Raw genomic sequence first — 19,113 nt, 5'->3', positions numbered from 1 at the left:
GGACGTTTGAGTCCCCAAGACTGCCCCCCACTTTAGATCCAGTCTCAAGTCTGGGCCTCAGGAACTTCTGACCAAGGGGCTAAAAACTGGGATTCCCATATCCCCTGCTCAGGTTCATGCTCAGGCTCACAGAACTTAGGCCTCTAAGATCAAAAGTCACCCACCAGACACTTGCATGAACCCAAGTGAGGAGTCAGTTGTTTCAGTAGGCTCACAAAAGCAGTCAAGATCCTGCAAGAAAAGGAACTCGGGCGGCCGTGACCATTGTGACCCATACGTCAGAGGCGTCATCCACAGTGAAGCTCATGGGAGCATATTGCTGAACCATGGTGACCTCTCAAATTGGTGATAAAAGCAAGTAACTAAAATCAACTGAAGCAAGAGGCCTTATTCAGGTTTTCCCTCAGCTCCACCACCTCTTCTGGAAGGGTGGGGCATTGGTCTCAAAGCCTTTTAGGCACAGTAGTCTTTCAGTTGTCGGAAACTTCAGGATCAGAAGAGAAGCTAGAGTTTATTCATTGTGGCTGAGTTGGTGGTTCTTGTGAAGCCCCAATTCATTTTTACAAAATGAAATAATAGCAGCTACAATAAGCATCATTGTGATCATGTGCATATATTTTTAATGTGATCCTCAGTTGTAAATTGAAGCTCAGTTCCCACTTACTCCCTGCTGAAAGAGTTCCTAACAGAACTCTCCTTTTACATTTTACTACTGTGCTTGGTTCCTCAGTCCTCCCCCACTGTTCGGGGATCTTAATTCCACAAGAATGTGTTCTCTCATTATTGCCGGAGGGCTCTGAATCACAGCTTCCACAGTTGACAAAGCATCACTGTCATTAATTAATGTATCTTAGAACATCTTTTGTTTGTAGGTCATGCTTGTCTTAGCATTAGCTTGATTTATAGATTGTCTGTAGTTACTGAATTTTTGAAAATCGCTTTTTTAAAAATTTTAATTTATTTTTATTGTAAACAAATGGGATACATGTTGTTTCTGTTTGTACATGGAGTAACAGCATACCATTTGCATAATCATACATTTACATAGGGTAATGATGTTTGATTCGTTCTGTTATTTTTTCCTCCCCCCCACCCCTCTTTTCCTCTCTATACAGTCCCTTCTTTCTCCATTCTTGCCCCCCTCCCACCTCCATTATGTGTCATCATCCGCTTATCAGCGAGATCATTCGTCCTTTGGTTTTTTGAGATTGGCTTATCTCACTTAGCATGATATTCTCCAATTTCATCCATTTGCCTGCAAATGCCATAATTTTATTATTCTTTATAGCTGAGTAATATTCCATTGTATATATATACCACATTTTCTTTATCCATTCATCAATTGAAGGACATCTAGGTTGGTTCCACAATCTGGCTATTGTGAATTGAGCAGCTATGAACATTGATGTGGCTGTATCTCTGTAGTATGCTGAAAATCGCTTTTAAGAGGAGACAAGAACACAGCCATTCGTGTGAAACCATCCAGGTCTTCTGAGCATTCCTTTCTTTTTCTTTCAACTCTCATTAAGTAAATGAGTTGAGCTGCTTGATAAAGACCATCCTGGATTTTGGCCGGTACACCTCTATGGATTGTTCCCATTCCCTGGCCTCATCTGGTCTCTGTGGGGAGTGACAAGACCATGTAGAGAACTGATGCATGCAATAGGCTCTCAGGGACACTAGTCCCATCCCTCTGGGGTTGCCAGATTGAGCAGAATAAAAATGAAAAATACAGGGTATCCGATTAACCTTTAATTTCAGATGAACAATGAAGACTTCTTCCAATGTAAATATGCCCTGAACTTTGTATGGGACACGCTTACACTAAAAAAGTTATTCATTGTTCATTAGATATTAAAGGTAACTGGGCACCTTCTATTTTACTTGGCAATCCTAATCCCCACTTCCAGCTCTAGGTCTCCTTTTCTAAGAACTGAATTTTGCTTTATTTGGCTCAACAAATTGGATTGAGAGAATTGAGTAGGAATCATTAGGGGGGGGGTTCCCTTTTCTCATGGAGGAGGAGAAGCAATTCAAATTCTTTCTACAGCCTACAGTTTACTGCCTGGTACATTATGGTGCTCAATGAATTATTTTTTTCATCTCTTTTTCTAATTCTGGAATTATTTCAAAATTTAAAAATTAGGCCACAAAGAAACTGAGAAAATACAAAAAAAAATTTATAATTCCTTGCATCTTATCAGAGGGAATGAAATTAGAAATTAACATGACAAAACCCTGCAGAAATTACACAAACCTAGGGAGATTGAACAATACACTTTTGACAGGCGAATGGGTGAAGAAAGAAAATGGGAGAAATTTAAAAATTCTTAGACTCAAATGAGAATAGTGGGGGGAAAAAATACCAGAACATCTGGGACACTATGAAGACAGTTCTAAGAGGAAAGTTTATAGCTAAGAGTGCGTACAAAAGAAAATCAAAGATCCCAAACGAACAACTCAATGGGGAATCTCAAGTCTCTTGAAAAAGAAAACAAACCAATTCCAAAACCAGGAGAAGGAAGGAGATAATTAAGATCAGAGCTGAAATCAATGAACTTGAGAATAAAATAAAAATAGAATCAATGAAGCTGGGTATGGTGGCACATGCCTGTAATCCCAGTGGTTTGGGAGGCTGAGACAGGATGATTGTGAGTTCAACACCAGCCTAAGCAAAAGTGAGGCACTAAGCAACTCAGTGAGACCCCGTCTCTAAAGAAAATACAAATAGGGCTGGGGATGTGGCTCAGTGGTTGAGTGCCCCTGAGTTCAATCCTGAGAAACCAAAAAAAAAAAAAAAAAAAAAAAAAATCAATGAAACAGAGTTGGTTCTTTGAAAAGATAAACAAGATTGATAAGTCCTTAGCCAAACTAAGCAAAAGAAAAGAATTCTCAAATTAGAGTAGGGGAAAAGGAGGATCACTACAGATGTCACAGAAACCCAGCACTAATTAGGGATTACTTTGAAGACTTATACTCTAATAAATTGGAAAACCTAGAAGAAATGGATACATCTCTAGACTCACATGATCAATAAAATTGAATCAAGAGGACAGAGGAAACAAACAGATCAATAACCTGTAATGAGGGGGCTGGGGAGATGGCTCAGTCAGTAGAGTACTTGCCTTGTAAGCATAAGGCCCTGGGTTTGATCCCCAGCACCCCGCCCCCCCCCCAAAAAAAAAATAACCTGTAACGTGATAGGAGCAGTAATAAAAAGCCTCCTAAAAAGAAAAGCCCAGGACCAGATGAATTCTCAGTTGAATTCTACCAGACCTTTATTTATTTTTTAGTTGTTGATGAACCTTTATTTTATTCATGTATTTATATGCGGTGCTGAGAATTGAACCCTGTGCCTCACACATACTAAGCAAGCGCTGAGCCACAACCTCAGTCCTTCTACCAGAACTTTAAAGAGCTAATGTTAATACTCCTCAAATTATTCTATGAAGTAGAAAGGAATGGGGGCATTTCCAAATCCATGCAATGAAATCAGTATCACCCTCATACCAAAACCAGATAAGGATACATCAAGGAAAGAAAAAAGAAAACTACAGACCAATATCTCTGATGATGAACTTAGATGCAAAAATTCTTAATAAAATATTAGCAAATCATGTTCAATGATATATTAAGACGATTGTGCATCATGACCACGTTGGTTTTATTCCAGAGATGCAAGGATGGTTTAACATGAACAAATCAATAAATGTAATTCATTGCATAGATAGAATTAAGGACAAAAATCACTTTGTAATCTCAATAGATGCAGAGAAGGCCTTTGACAAAATTCACCTCCCTTTTATGATAAAAACTAGGGATAGAAGGAACCTACCTCATAAAGACTTTATGAAAAACCCAAAGCCATTCTCATAATAAATGGAAAATTGAAAGCATTTCCATTAAAAATCTGGGACAAGACAAGGATGTCCATTCTCACCACTCCTATTTAATATAAAGCTAGAAATTTTAGCCAGAGTGATTAGGCAAGAGAAGGAAATAAAAGAGATAAAAATAGGAAAGAAAGCCAGGCATGGTGGCACATGCCTCTGAGTCCAGTGGCACAGGAGAACTGCAAGTTCAAAACCAGCCTCAGCAACTTAACCAGGCACTAAGCAACTCAGCCAGTCCCTGTCTCTATATAAAATACAAACTAGGACTGGGGATGTGGCTCAGTGGTCCAGTGCCCCTGAGTTTAATACCCAGTACCCACTGCCCCCCGCCAAAAAAAAAAAAAAAGTCAAATTATTACTGTTTGCAGATGATACCATCCTATATATAGAAGATCTAAAAAAAACTCCACCAAAAGACTGCTAGAGCTAATAAATTCAGCAAAGTAGCAGGTTATAAAATCAGCATACAAAAATTGGTAGCTTTCCTATATTCCAATAATGAAGCTGCTGAGAAAGAAATCGGGAAAACTGTTTCATTCATAATAGTTTCAAAAACAAGCCAAAAAAAAAAAAAAGAAAAAAAAAAGAAAAGAAAGACCCTAGGAATAAGTCTAAACAAGGAGGTGAAAGACCTCTACAATGAAAACTATAGAACACTGAAGAAATTTAGAAGACCTCAGAAGATGAAAAGACCTCCCCATGTTCATGGACCAGCAGAATTAATATTGTTAAAATGGCCACACTACCAAAAGCGATACACAGATTCAGTGCAATCGCCATCAAAATACCAACGACTTTCTTCACAGAACTAGAAAAAAGTCCTCAAATTTATTTGGAATAATAAAAGACCCAGAATAATCAAAGCAATTCTAAGTCAAAAAAGCAATGCTGGAGACATCACGATACCCGACTTCAAATTACACTACAGAACTATAATAACAAAAACTGCATGGTACTGGCAAAAACAGACACATAGACCAATGGTACAGAATAGAAGACACAGAGACAAACCCACTGAGATACAGTCATCTGATCCTTGATGAAGGTGCCCAAAACATATACTGGAGAAAAAGCAGCCTTTTAAACAAATGGTGCTAGGAAAATAGGTTACCTATATGTAGAAGAATGAAAGCAGTCCTTTCTTCAGCCTGTACAAAAATCAACTCAAATGGATCAAGGACCTAGGAATTAGACTAGAAACTAGGCAACTCCTGGCAGAATATGTAGGACGAACACTCCAAGACATAGGCACAGGCAATGACTTTCTCAGTAGGACCCCTGAAGCTTTGGAAGTAATGCCAAGATTTAATATATGGGATGTTATCGAATTGAAAAGCTTCTGTACAGCAAAGGAAACAATTAGGAATGAGAACCTACGGAATGGAAGAGACTCTTTGCTAACTACCCTTCTGTTATGGTTTAGGTATTAGGCATCCCCCAAAAGTTCACATATGAGACAATGCAAGAAAGTTCAGAGGTGGAATGATTAGGTTATGAGAGCCTTAACCTAATCGGTGAGTTAATCCACCCACAGGGATTAACTGGGTGATAACTGTAGGCAGGTAGAGTGGGGCTGGAGGAGATGGGTCACTGGGGGTGTCCCTTTGGGGTTTGTAGTTTATTCCTAGTCTGCAGCATCTCTCTCTGCTTCCTGGTAGCCATGTCCTGAGCCACTTCCCTACACCACATTCTTCTGCTGTGATGTTCTGCCCCACACTGTTCGCAGAGCAATGGATCCAGCTCTCTGTGGACAGAGACCTCTGAAATCATGAGCTCCAAAATGAACTTTTCCTCTGCTAAAATTGTTCTTTTCCGGTGTTTTGGTTCTGACAGAGGGCTAATATTTGGATTATATAAAGAACTCAAAAAACAACACCAAAAAACCAAATAACTCTTTAAATAAATGAGCAAATTAAACAGACACATCTCAAAAGAGGAAATACAAATGACCAATAAAAGTATGGTGTGATCTCATCTCACATCAGTCAGAATGGCAGCCATCAGGAATAATAATAATAATCAATACTGGAGAGGATGTGGGGGAGAAAAAGGAACACTTTTACACTGTTGATGTCCATCCAGTGTGGAAATCAGTATGGAGGGTCCACAAAAGAGTAGGCCTGGAACCACCATACGACCCAGCTATCCCACTCCTCAGCATTTATCCTGAAGAATTAAGTCACCATACTATCGTGATACATGCACACCCATGTTTATGACAGCACAGTTCACAAGAGCCAAACTGGATCCAGCCTTGGTGTCATCAACAGATGGATAAAGAAAATGTGGTAAGTATACACAATGGAATTTTATTCAGCCACAAAGAAAATGAAATGATGTCATTTGCAGGAAAATTGATGGAACTTGAGAACATGTTAAGTGAAATAAGCCAAAGTCAGAAGGTCAAGGGTCATTCATGTGTTTTCTCTCATATGTGGAAGCTGGAGAGGAAAAGGGAAAAGAACTGGAGGGGAGGGGGATCAAAATCAAAAGAGAAGATCAGTAGAGTAGAAGAAAGGGACCAAGAGGTGGGAGGAGGAGTGGGGGAGAAGTGTTGGGGAGTGATACTGGCCAAATTATATTGTTATGTGTGGGGGCTGGGGATGTAGCTCAGTTGGTAGAGCGCTTGCCTCTCAAGCATAAGGTCCTGGGTTCAATCCCCAGCACCGCAAAAAAAAAAAAATTTAAAAAAAATGTGTGCATGCATGAATTTGTAACAACAACAACAAAACCCCACCATTATGTACACTATAATGCATCAATAAAAAAAATGGAGGAAAAAATTAAAAGTTACACATTGAAAAATTAAGTAAAATAGGGTAAACATGTAGTAAATAGGGGAAGAGTAGGAAAAAGAAGCAAGGAGAAAATGAGTTCCATGAGGTCAGAGCTTCTGCCTGTTCTGGCACCCACTGAACCCTGCTGGTGGGACAGTGCCCGGGAGCTCAGGCTGTTGTGGGGAGGCTGTGACAATGAGGGCCAACCGAAGAGAAGACCGCAGTAGGCGCACTGGCCTCATCTCGCGTTCATGAAAAGCCTCGGATTTTAACCTCTGTTCTCCAAAGGCAGTGGTACTGTCAGTGTATTCTGCGTGGGTCGAATGAATTCTTTGCAGGCGAGCATTTAGAATACGTTGCCATTTTGCTGGGTGAATGTCACTACATCTTTCATTTTGTGAGACAGAATCCACATGGCACAAAATTCACCATTTTAAAGTGTGCAACTCAATGTCTTTTAGCGTATTCACAAAGTCGTGCAACCATCACCCCGAACTGAGGACAAAACGTGTTGGTCACTCTGAGACCCCCAAGCCGGGGAGTAGTCACCTTCTCTTCTCACGTTGCCCAGCCCCTGCCCACGACTCATCTACCTTCTGTCGGTCTGGATTTGCCTATTCTGGAGATCTCGGGCAAATGGACTCTAGCACGGTAAAGGCTCAGCCCCCACGATGGCCAGCGGCCTCGGGATTGGACGGGCGGATTGGGTGTGCGCGGGCCGCCCAATCGCTCTCGAGCACCGGAGGAGGCAGGTGGAGTGGAGGTGGAGTGGAGGTGGAGTGGAGGTGGAGTGGAGGTGGAGGCGGCGGCGGCGGCGCGGAGCTCGCGGGCGGCGTCCGGCGCGGTGCAGGAAGGCGGTGGGGCGGGCGCCCAGGCGCAGGCATGGCTGGCTGGTGGCGGGCGCTGCGGCACGCGGCCCGGCGCTTCCCATGGCCCACCAACGTCCTGCTCTACACCGGGCTCTACTCGGCCGGCGACGCGCTCCAGCAGCGGCTACGGGACGGCCCGGCGGACTGGCGCCAGACGCGGCGCGTGGCCACCCTGACCATGACCTTCCACGCCAACTTCAACTACGCGTGGCTGCGCCTGCTGGAGCGCGCGCTGCCGGGCCGCGCGCCGCGCGTGGTCCTCACCAAGGTGCTGTGCGACCAGCTGCTCGGAGGGCCCATCACCCTCTCGGCCTTCTACGTCGGTGAGGGACTGGGGCGTGGTCCAGGGGAACGGGGTCCTAGAGTGCCTGAGAGCCGAGATTGGGGCACTGGGGTCCCGGACGGAGGTTAAGGGACGGGGTGTTGGAGGATCGCTGCAGGGTTGTGGACCGTTGCAGGGACTGGGCCCTGAGGCAGAAGCAGGGAGTTCGGGAGGTGGGGATCAGGGTTGAAAGCCCTGGGTTGGAGAGTGGAGGCTGGGAACCTGGGCTGGGGTGCCTAGGTACTGGGGTTGAGGTTTCTCAGAGAGAGAGACTAGGGAATCTTGGGGGTTGGGGAGCCCAGCGGGTCAGAGCAGGGAGACTGGGGTCGGGCAGAGTTCAAGACTGGGGCATAGGTAGGGTTTGGGATCCATTTTACTAAACCCCAGCTTGACCCTGTAGCAGCTGCAATCCCTGGGGCCATCCTACTGGGGGTTGGGGAGTTCACACTTGGGGCTCTGGGTCCAATGCACCATCAAAGTGCTAGCCGACCTGGGAGGACCTTAGACATGGGAGGCAGAGCAGGTGGAACCTGACGCTGGGCCTGGTTGCCCAGCAAATTCACACCCAGAGTCCTAGTCCTTCTTTGGTAGTGAGATTCCATGGGGGTCTCAACCGGAATGTGAGGGGACTCTATACCTGCAAGGAAGACTTCTCTTCAGAAAATGTGCCGGGGACTGGAAGGCCTGACCACCAAGAACAACAGAAGGGGTTGGTAGCTTCCCAACATCCTAGCAGCTTCTTTAGCCTCCAACGCGTGGGTAACTGGGGAGGGACACTCATTCTTGAAGAAAATCTCTACAGTTTGTTAGTAGTGGGAATCACAAATTCCACGTCCCCCGCCCCCCATGGGAGGGAACCACTCTCAATGGCTGTCAGTGACTTCTAAAACTGGTTGAGAGCAGGGAACCACCATCTTGAAGAAACTTCCCTGACCAAAGGTCTTATTTAGGGAGGCCAAAGATAAAAACAGAATACAATCTTCTTTAAAACCAGATAAATTTCTAGCCCAGCCTGGTGGCACACTTCTGTGATCCAGCTGCTTTCCCTATAGACCCTACAGGAATCATCAAAGACCTGGTAGCCTATTGAAGTCTCAGCTAACCTGTGGCAGGTGGGGTCAGTGCGATGGAGAGACTACATAGCTGGACAGCAGGAGCCTCCTGATTTTATTGGAGGATCTGTTCCTGGTCCCAAGGTGGAAATTCCCAACCAGGTTTGCAAATAGTTTCCTATGTCTGTCACTACAGTGGTGGACGAAGGGGTTGGGGCTCTATTTAATCTTGAATCGTTGAAGCAGGCACTCCTTATTTTTATGTTACAAATGAAAAAAAACTGAGTTGAAGGCATTATGTGATTTACCCAAAGACACCATAATCCAGACTCCCATTCATTTTGGGGGGGGGGGCGGGAACGGGGGCATGGTGCTAAGGCTCGAACCCAGGGCCTTATGTACACGCTAGGCAAGCACTCTGTCAACTGAACTATATCCCTAGCCCCCGGTCGTGTTCTTGATCCTGATCAAGCTGTTGGTGAGCTGTTGTCTGAGATCAGCCTCAGTGGTTCTGGTCTCCTGTGATTCAGGCCTGAGGCCCCTGGTAGAGACTCCTGCATGGATTGCTGCTTTGTTTTGGCATTCGATTTCTTGTCCAGGTGTTACTTGGAAATTGCCTGAGTCAGATGATGCTTTGTTCCAGGGCCACCCTGGGGAGACAGAGTACTGATGGTTATGAGGTCTGGCTCTGGAATTGGGCAGCTGGGTCGGACTCTGCCGCTATTAGCCTCCCTAAACTCTTTTCCTCCTTTTCACCTTACCTACTTCAGTGAATTGTTAGGAGAGTCAGAAGAACTGGTACACGTGAAGTGCATAGCATTTAACTAATGCTGGACAAGTGGAACACAGTATCACCAGTATTTTTTGTGGGGTTTTCTTTTGATTCTTGTTCTAAGAATCTCCTGCAATTGACTAATGAGACTCTGATTTCCCCTCCTGGCTAATCAGGGTTGGGGGAGAATTTTTAAATCACATTCACTTTTATACCCTTCCTAAGAGAGTTTTTTTTTTTTTTTCCCTCCCCAAATTTCTTTTCAGGGATGATGAAGTAGTTTTCAGGAAGGCTAAACTGATACCCCACATTAAAACTCTGATTAGAATAATACTGATGGGAAATTTGTAGTTGCTAGAATATCCAGAGTCCACTAGCCTTTTTAAAATGAATGACATTAGGGTGGCAATGTAGCTCAGAGGTATAGCATGTGCTTAGCATGCATTAAAAAAAAAAAAAAAAATTTAAAATTTCAACATTTCACAAAAAGTTTGAAAATGTCACCAACAGGTTTATTATACTAATGCTACCTTTTTTGTGTGAATTCATACAGTTTTTTTGAAAAAAAAAAAACATTGATTTCATTCTGCTGTAATTGTTATTCTCACTTTGTATTTGCCATTCCTTTAAAATTTATCTAGCTTTTTTTTTTTTTTTTTAAGGGGATTGAACCTGGGGTCTAGTACATGTTGGGCAAACACTGAGCTAATCCCTATTCTTTTTTATTTCTAGACAAATCTTGCTAAACTGCCCAGGCTGACCTAAAAGTTGAGATCCTCCTACCTTAGGCTCCCTAGTAACTGGGATTATAGGAGTGTGCCATTGGACTGAGCTATAATTTATCTAGTTTTGAAATGCAGATTATGTTCTGTTTTCACTATTGGGTCAAAAGGAATATATTGAGCGAGTGATAATGACTGGTTACTTTGAATATGGGAATGGAAAACTTGAATAAAAACTGTAATCTTCCTCCTGGATCTTTAAAAAAAATAAAGTTAAAAAAAATTTTTTTTCCAGTGCTGGGGATCAGGCCCAGGGCCTTCTACACACTAGTGCAGAAGCATTCCAACCCTGAGGTACATCCCAGCCCTAAAATTCTGTGTGTGCTTTTGCATATAGGAATGAGCATTCTTCAGGAAAAGGATGACATATTTTTGGACCTGAAACAGAAATTCTGGAATACGTATAAGGTAAGACAGGTTTTTAAAATTGTAATCAATATACTCTTGTAGATTTTTAACATAAGTACATTTTAGTAAAACTTCATAAATTAGGGTTCCAGTGTGATGGGCCCTGTATCTCTGTCAATACTTTGACAGAAGTCTTGAACTTTTTTTCTTTCTTTCCCTTTTATCCAGGACTGATGATTTTGAACCCAGGCCCTGAGCACGTTAGGCAACTGCTCTACCACTGAGCTGTGTCCCCAGCCCTTTTAATTTTTACTGGAACACCAGGTCTTCCTAAGTTGCTGAGGGTGGCCTCAAAATTATGATTCCCCTTGCCTCAGCCTCCCCAGTCTCTGGGATTAAGGCATGCATTTAAATATTTTTAAATAGTTGTTTATGTTTTATTTTTGTTTCTTTTCTTTTCTTCTTCTTCTTCTTTTTTTTTTTTTTTTTTCCTGCGATGGGATCTGGCTTTGTTGCTCCAGCTGGTCTCAAACTCCTGGGCTCAAGTGATCCTCCTGTTAGCTGGATTTGAATTTTTGTTTTGATAGATGATTGGGAAGAGACTGAGGGGTGTCTTTGCTTCTCATGGGTAGAAAGGAATCTCTGCACTTTAGCCAGTGTTCACAATGATTTTGCGTTTTGTTACATTTCCTCTTATTAGTGATCACCATCTATATTGTAAATTTCAGAGCGTAGCTGCAAAATAGAAATCGGAGAATGTGAGTGGCTTAATAAAATCACTCTCACATTCAGAGTTTTCAGGTGTGCATTCTGCTGAATCCTAGTGAAAAGAACCTTCTTAATGACACAGAGGTATTTATGGAGAAGGATAATGTTTCCCAGGTGACTCCTTAGGCTTGGAGCAAGTCACCTGCTGTACTGTTTGCTCAGTAAAAATACATACAACCCGGCCCTGCACACATTTCATTCATCTATTCAATAAAAATCTGTTGAACAGTATGCTAAGGCTTGGCAAAATCAGGGATATTTTTCATCTCTGGCCCAGAGCAGATTTGATTCTGTTAATAACAATGAGATGAATTTTCAGGATTCCAGAATGTATGCAGATGGACCTAATATTTCAGATGTACTAATTCCCTACCAGAAGCAGTGCCCAGGGGTGAGGGACGGTGCTCAGTGGTGGAGGGTGCTCATGTGTGAGAAAAAGACCTGGATTCAGCCCCAGCACCAAAAAAACAAAAAACAAACCATTACCAACTCACACTGAGCTATTACATGTGCTGCTTCTAGCATCTTCTGCTGCCTGGTACTAAATTCCAGAACCAGTCACTTGGTGGTTAGAAGCAGAAGATGGAGATTTGAGGCGATGTGTGTCCCTTGAGCCCCTATACTCAGGGACAGTTCCTCTAAGGAAAGAAGTAATTCTTGTTCATTCTCTTGGAGCAGAAATTATGGGCCCGTGTGGTGACATCCAAATGTGATTTTATTCTGCTTGATTGTGGAAGAAGGGTGAAGGTTTCCCATTACATCCTAGAGTGGACAGAGATACAGACATGTAACATTTAAAAAAGAACAAGAAGCAACCGGGTGTGGTGGTGCATGCCAATAATCCCAGCAACTCAGGAGGCTGAGGCAGGAGGAGTACAAATCTCAGGCAGTCTGGATAACTTAGTGAGACTGTGTCTCAAGATAAATAATTTTAATAAAGGACTGGGGATGTAACTTAGTGGTAGAGCATTTGCCTAGCATGTGCAAGGCCCTGTGTGGTGCTAGGGAGCACCACAAAAAAAACAAACAAAAACAAAAACAAAAAAGCCCCACTCTCTTCCGGATACTATACTAGGTGCTAATGGAAGATTAAAAAAAAAAAAAAAAAAATACACACACATACACACACAGGCACATGCATGCACAGAATCCATTTTTAAGGGACTTATGGTCTAGTGGGATAGATAAACAAATAGACAAGTCTTTAGCTAGAACCCTATGAGAAGTGTTGTAGGGCCCCAGAGCAGATGAGCGCTGAGCACAGCGTGGAGGTGTCGGGGTAAGGCTCAAGGAACACTTCCTGGGGCAGGTAATGCCCAAGCTGAGTCTCAAAGAACAGGTGGAATTAGGCAGATTCCTGGGGGAGGGCTTTCCAGGGGCAGAAGTTGCTGAGTGGAGCGAATAGTGCATAAAACCCTGTGCTGGGCCTGTGGGAAGGAGGCACAAGCTGTTCGATGTTCACGTAATATTAACTGTGAGTTAGGGAGCAACTGGGAGTGAGTGTGCACCTTGGAGGATGTTGAATGCCATGCCAAGGATCTTGAACTTCACCCGTAGGTAATGGCAACCAGGGAAACTAACCAGGAGCTACTGTGACCAAGTTCACCTAAGAAATAAGCAGTGAACCTAGGACTGACTTGAGCAGGTGGAACTCGCAGGTCTTGATTGATGGGAAGTAAGGATGAAGGTCCACGGCGTGGGATGACCTGAGTTCAGTTTGGGGAATGTTGAATTTCAGATCCCTTAGGCTATTCTCAGGGAGGTTTTCATTGCACAGAAGAGAGTTCAGAACTAGTGGTGTTAGATGTGGGAGAAACTGACTTCAAATGAAGCTCTTGATTCAAGCTTGATCAATGAAACTGATAGCACATGGTGTTTGGAGTCAGAAGAAAAGTATTCACAAAGAATCCTCTGCTGGAGCTGGGGCTGTGTCTCCGTGGTAGAGCCCCTGCCTAGCATGTGTGAGGGACTGGGTTTGGTCCTCAGCACCACATAAAAATAAATAAACAATCTCAGAGGTTCGGGAGGCTGAAGCAGAAAGATTGTGAGTTCAAAGCCAGCCTCAGCAAAAGTGAGGCACTAAGCAACTCAGTGAGACCCTGTCTCTAAAAAAATACAAAATAGGGCTGGGGATGTGGCTCAGGGGTCGAGTGTCCTGGGTTCAATCCCTGGTACCCTCCCCCCAAAAAAAAATAAAAATAAAAATAAACAAAATAAAGGTTTGTGTCCATCTTCAATTAAAAGAAGTTAAAAAAAAAAAAAAAAAAAAAACCACCACAAAGGGCTCTCTTGTGTCCAGTGGCAGTGAGAGTATTGGTTGTAAAGGAACCACCTCTTTGGCCGATCCATGTTCTTTATTTTTTGGTGGTGAATCACATCCCTAGCTTTTTAAATTTTGAGATGGGACTTTGCTAAGTTGCTGAGCCTGGCCTTGAACTTGTGATTCCCCCTGCCTCAGGCTCCCCAGTCACAGGGATTATAGGGGTGAACTGCCACACCCAGCTCCAGTCTGGGTTTTTTAGATGGTGGTGGGAAGGAAGGGGCCGATTTATATGTTTTGATTTGGGTGTTAATTTGTGCTCAGATGGCATGCAATTTCAGTCTCCTTTCACCAGCTGCATACGGGGGCTCAAATGTATCACCTCTTAGAAGTCAATCTGATATTACATTCTTTTCTTGTCCAGTTTATAGTTTTTGTATAGTTGCTAAGTTGCTGAGGCTGGCTTTGAACCTGCAGTCCTCCTGCCTCAGCCTCCCGAATGGCTGGGATCACAGGCATGCACCGCCTTGTCCTCCTGGCCATTGTTTTTCTTGACATCACAAGGTGCCTTCAGTGCTCAGACTTTGGTCTCTAATGCCATTCCTTACAAAAAAAAGAATGAATGAGGACTTCTCAAAGAAATGGCCTATTCCAAGCCCAGGGAAGAACAAGTACAAGGTACAAGGGACTAGTTATGTCTGGAACATCTTGTTATACCAGAAAGTAAGGAAGTAATTATTGATTTATCTTTTTTAACTTGAGATTGAACCCACATCCCCATTGTCATCTCTTTTTAGTGGTATTGTTCAGGGACATTTCCTGATTTCCTGAGCCTTTTTTTTTTTTTTTTCCCCAGTCTTTAGGTCATTGCTATCTCTGAAGAATACTGTCCTGTATTCTTCCCCAGCCCCTTTTTCTTTTTATTTTGAGACAGGGTTTCACTAAGTTGCTAAGACTGGCCTCAAACTTGAGATCCTCCTACCCCAACCTCCTGAGTTACTGGGATTACAGGGGTGCACCACCACACTGGGCAGGAAGTAGATTTTTTAAAAGAAAAAAAAAGATGGGGGATGTCACAAGGACATAGGAGCCAGCTTGAAGGGCCTCCTACTGGCTAAATCTGGGACATTTGAGCACCAAAAATAATTAAACACCGTAATGGATTATAAACCACTGAAAAAAGTAGGAAATCCTGAGTCCATACTGATAATAAAGAGAGAAATACCTGGGAGAGAACAGGCTCTTGCTTAGAGTAGAATTCTGAGCACCAGCAGGTCAGATGGGGGCCCACTGCTGGAGGAGAAAACTCACCCCCGGGCAACCCATCACAACAGGAGAGTGGTTCAGACAGAATCAGAAATGGATGCGGAAGGGCTGGGCGCAGTGGTGCATGCCTGTAATCCCAGCAGCTCGGGAGGCGAGACAGGTGGATCATGAGTTCAAAGCCAACCTCCACAAAAGCGAGGCCCTAAGCAACTCAGTGAGCCCCTGTCTCTAAATAAAACACAAAATAGGGCTGGGGATGTGGCTCAGTGGATGAGTGCCCCTGGGTTCAATTTCCCGTACCAAAAAGAAAAAAAAAAAGATAAAAAAGAAAGAAATGGATGCAAAAATAGTAGGGAGGAGGGCATTCTGAAGGGGAGCGGGACATTTGTTTGCATGGTCTTAAAGTGCCCCCCTACAGATTACATTATTGCTACAGATGCTAGTTTCAAGGCTGAAAGAAGGGTAATTGTACAGCAGAAAAACTGGACATCTTAAGCAGGTGATCAAAGCGAACAGCTCCAGACAGTGGCAGATGGACATCACATGCCTTCTGATGGCATAACTCGGGCCAAGGCACCACCAGCATGTAGTGTTCCAGCCAGGAATTCATAATCCACATCTGATCACGTGGAAACAGATGAGCCTCCCCAAATTAAGATCTTTTTTATTTTAAGAGAAGGCATGACTGTATTTATTGAAATCAATAACTATATAACCTAAAGAACTGTTGTTATATAACAGAACGTCCTAATTCTTAGAAAATAGATACTTAAGCCTCCAGGGGTAAGGGGCAATTCTGTGTACAGCTTCCTGTCAAATGATTCAGAAAACCATATCAGGTAGACAGATGCACACACGCCTGGATAGCGTGCCTGGATAGATACATGGAGGGCAGGTGGGTGGGGAGATGGAGGCATGGAGCGAGCAAACAATAGAGCACTTGGGGCAAAATGTTAGCAAAATAGGTGAATTTGGGTAAAGAATACACAAATGTTCTTTAGGCTATTCTTGTTAGTTTCTATAAGTTTGAAATTATTTCCAAATAAAAGCTTTTTTAGAAACTATAAAACATGAACCAGGCGCAGTGGCTCACACTTGTAATTCAGGTGACTCAGGAGGCTGAGGCAGGAGGATTGCAAGTTCAGGCTCAAGGTCAGCCTCAGCAACTTAGTGAGACCCTGTCTTAAAATAAAAAGGGCTGGGGATGTGGCTCAGTGGTTAAACACCCTTAAGTTCAATTCCTGGGGGGAAAAAAAAAAAAAAAGAGAGAGAGAGAAGAAAAGAGAAATAAGGGCCACAGAAATCAAATCATGTTTGGATGGGTTTAACCTTTAAATTATTTTTTTGGTACCTTACAAAAATACTTTGTTAAATTCTCAAATGAATGTATACTTTAAATCTAAAATATGTATTATGTGTAATGCATAACAATGTAACAATACATAGTATAGCTTTGATTGCAACTGTTTAGTTCAGAAACTTCAGAATACATAAACTAGTAAAAAGAAAATAAGTCTGAAATTGGAGCAGTGTCCACACCCGTAATTCCAGCTCTCTGGGAGGTGAAGTTGGCAGCATTGCCCGTTCAAGGTCAGTTTTGGCAACTCAGGAAGACCCTGTCTCAAAATAGAAAAAATAAAAAGGGCTGGGGTGTAGCTCAGTGGTAAAGCACTCCTGGGTTCAACCCCTAGTACAAGAAAGAAAGAAAGAAGCGAAGGAAGGAAGAAAGAAAAAAAAAAAAAGTGGTTTTAATTTAATCAGCTTAGTCTGAAATATCGTACCACCTGGGAATTTTATCTTCCTCATGTTTTTTGTTCTTTATGGAATGAACCACACAATTTGTGTGTGTGTGTGTGTGTGTGTGTGTGTGTGTGTGTTGGTGTGATTAAAAAAAACCATTCTAATAAGGTTTTTCTTTATTCTAGACCGGTCTGATGTACTGGCCTTTGGTACAGGTGAGTTTCAAACTACTCAGAATCTGGGGCTGGGGATGTAGCTCAGTGGTAGGGTGCTTGCTGGGCATGCCAGGAGGTCTAGGGTTTGATCCCCACCCAGCCCTGCAAAAATAAACCAGACAAATAAACAAATTCCGCTCAGCATGCTAACCGTGGCTTTGATGCATGGAGCCCTAACAGACCCTCTCTGTTCCAGCTAACCAACTTCAGCCTTGTTCCCATCCACTGGAGGACAGCTTATACTGGACTCCACGGTTTCCTCTGGGCCACCTTCCTCTGCTTTTCCCAACAGAGTGGCGATGGCACTTTGCAGTCAGCATTCGCCTTCCTTCACAGAAAAGAGGCCGACGTGGGAGGAAGTCACCCAGGGGAGTGAGGAGGCAGGGCCCACTTTCATGTGACTACCTTTTGTTCCCAAAGTGCACTGAAGTCCCTGCAGAGAAAGCGATTCATTCACTAGATGTGTCTCCATGTTGAGGAATCGCAGTTCTGCAGACACACTTGCTTTTAAATGATCAGTGATTACTTTAAATTTTATCCAGATCTCCTCCCCCAATTCTCGTCTGAAAATCCTACTTCTCTAATGCTTTCACTTTCCTAATATTTTAGTTAAAATTGACTGTAGTGGCAAAATGGCATCTTAGATTTATTACTATTTCTGTTCGAATATTTTAGTGCCTGTTGAATTTAGGGACCCCAGTGCTAATTGTTTATATCTCCATTTTAAAATCTCAGGTTGTCTCCTAAACACTTTTGGATCAGTTTACCTTTTATATCAAATATATTCCTGATGGTACATTTCTACTTACATAGAATTCATTCAAGAAGACTGAATAATCAGATTCCCCCTTTAAAATACTCCATAATTATTATGCTGATGCTAAAATTCTGTAAGCACATTTTTATCATCAAAAAAAGAATCGTGACCAGGTGCACACCTGTAATCCCAGTGACTTCGGAGGCTGAGACGGGAGGATCATGAGTTCAAAGCCAGACTCAGCAACTGAGGAAGGCCCTAAGCAAGTCATTGAGACCCTATCTCTAAATAAAATATTAAAAAGGACTAGGGATGTGGCTCAGTGGCTAAGCACCCCTGGGTTCAATCTCTGGTACAAAAAAAAAAAAAAAAAAAAAAGTGAATGATTAATACATTCCAAACAGAATATTTGATTGATGTCTTCTACTTTTATATTATGATATCTGTGTATATTTTTAGTTAATGTTTCTTAGTTTTGAGCATATTCAGTTGACGAATACACCCCCATTTCCTAGATATGTGAAATAAAAATATTTGTCTTCTTAGTGAACTATAATGAATGAAAGTTCTGAAAACCTAATAATTTTTCTTCCTCTGGAAGGAGAAACTTGAGTCCATACTATACCAGGGAAAATAGTTACCCCAAATTTCACACCGATGTTTTTGTCTTTTTTTTTTCTTGAAAGTGCCCTGGATTGAACCCAAGGTCTTGCTCATGCCAAGCAAGCACTGCTGAGCTATACCCAGCTCACCGGTACTGTATTTTTAAAATTCAGTGCTTTAAAATTAATCTGTATACTTTAAAGTAGGTGTGAGGAACTTGACCCAGTCTTTCAGATTTATTCAGTTTGTCTAGCCTCGACACCAGCAGGTTTAAAAATTAGGTGAGTAACTGGGTGTGGTGGCATGGACAGCTATTCAGAAAGCTGAGGCAGGAAGACTGCTTGAACCCAGAAGTTCAAGGTCAATTTGGGCAACATACATAGAGAAACCTCATCTCGCAAAAATAAATAAACAAATAAAAATAAAATTTAAAAAAATTAAAAATAAATAAAAACGATGTGAATATCTCAAGAAGTTTCAGCCTCTTTCACCCAAGACTTACCCCACAATTCTGTCACTTCCAATAGTGTATTTCCCAGTTTTCTGGATGTGAAGCCCTGAACTCCTCTTTCTTTCTTTTTATTTTTGGTACTGGAGATTTGACCCAGGGGTACTTTACCACGGAGCCACATTCCCAGCCATTTTTGTTTGTATTTTATTTAGAGACAGGTTTTCACTAAGTTGCATAG

General features: G+C 42.6%; 1 protein-coding gene and 1 non-coding gene across 4 annotated transcripts; both read left to right on the top strand.

Moving 5' to 3' along the window:
- The first annotated feature begins 6,491 nt into the window (after nucleotides 1-6,491).
- Nucleotides 6,492-6,565, top strand: Trnae-cuc (transfer RNA glutamic acid (anticodon CUC)). Its single transcript has one exon. It is a non-coding gene; the product is annotated as a tRNA-Glu (tRNA).
- Nucleotides 6,566-7,481: 916 nt separating this feature from the next.
- Nucleotides 7,482-18,093, top strand: Mpv17l (MPV17 mitochondrial inner membrane protein like). 3 transcript variants are annotated; one of them, XM_047533728.1, is made up of 4 exons: nucleotides 7,482-7,862; nucleotides 10,805-10,875; nucleotides 17,035-17,064; nucleotides 17,357-18,093. In XM_047533728.1, the coding sequence occupies exons 1-4, from the start codon at nucleotides 7,553-7,555 to the stop codon at nucleotides 17,438-17,440; spliced, it is 495 nt and encodes a 164-aa protein (XP_047389684.1). In that variant the 5' UTR covers nucleotides 7,482-7,552; the 3' UTR covers nucleotides 17,441-18,093. The 3 variants fall into 3 exon arrangements, with proteins under 3 accessions (XP_047389684.1, XP_047389683.1, XP_047389685.1); XM_047533727.1 differs by having other exon boundaries at nucleotides 17,261-18,093; XM_047533729.1 differs by lacking the exon at nucleotides 10,805-10,875 and having other exon boundaries at nucleotides 17,261-18,093.
- The last annotated feature ends 1,020 nt before the right edge of the window (nucleotides 18,094-19,113 follow it).

The sequence above is a fragment of the Sciurus carolinensis genome, chromosome 18 (genome assembly GCF_902686445.1).
Source record: "Sciurus carolinensis chromosome 18, mSciCar1.2, whole genome shotgun sequence".
Lineage (NCBI taxonomy): Eukaryota > Metazoa > Chordata > Mammalia > Rodentia > Sciuridae > Sciurus > Sciurus carolinensis.
Note: the sequence above shows the minus strand (reverse complement) of the source record. Positions and strands in the feature narration are given on the sequence as shown.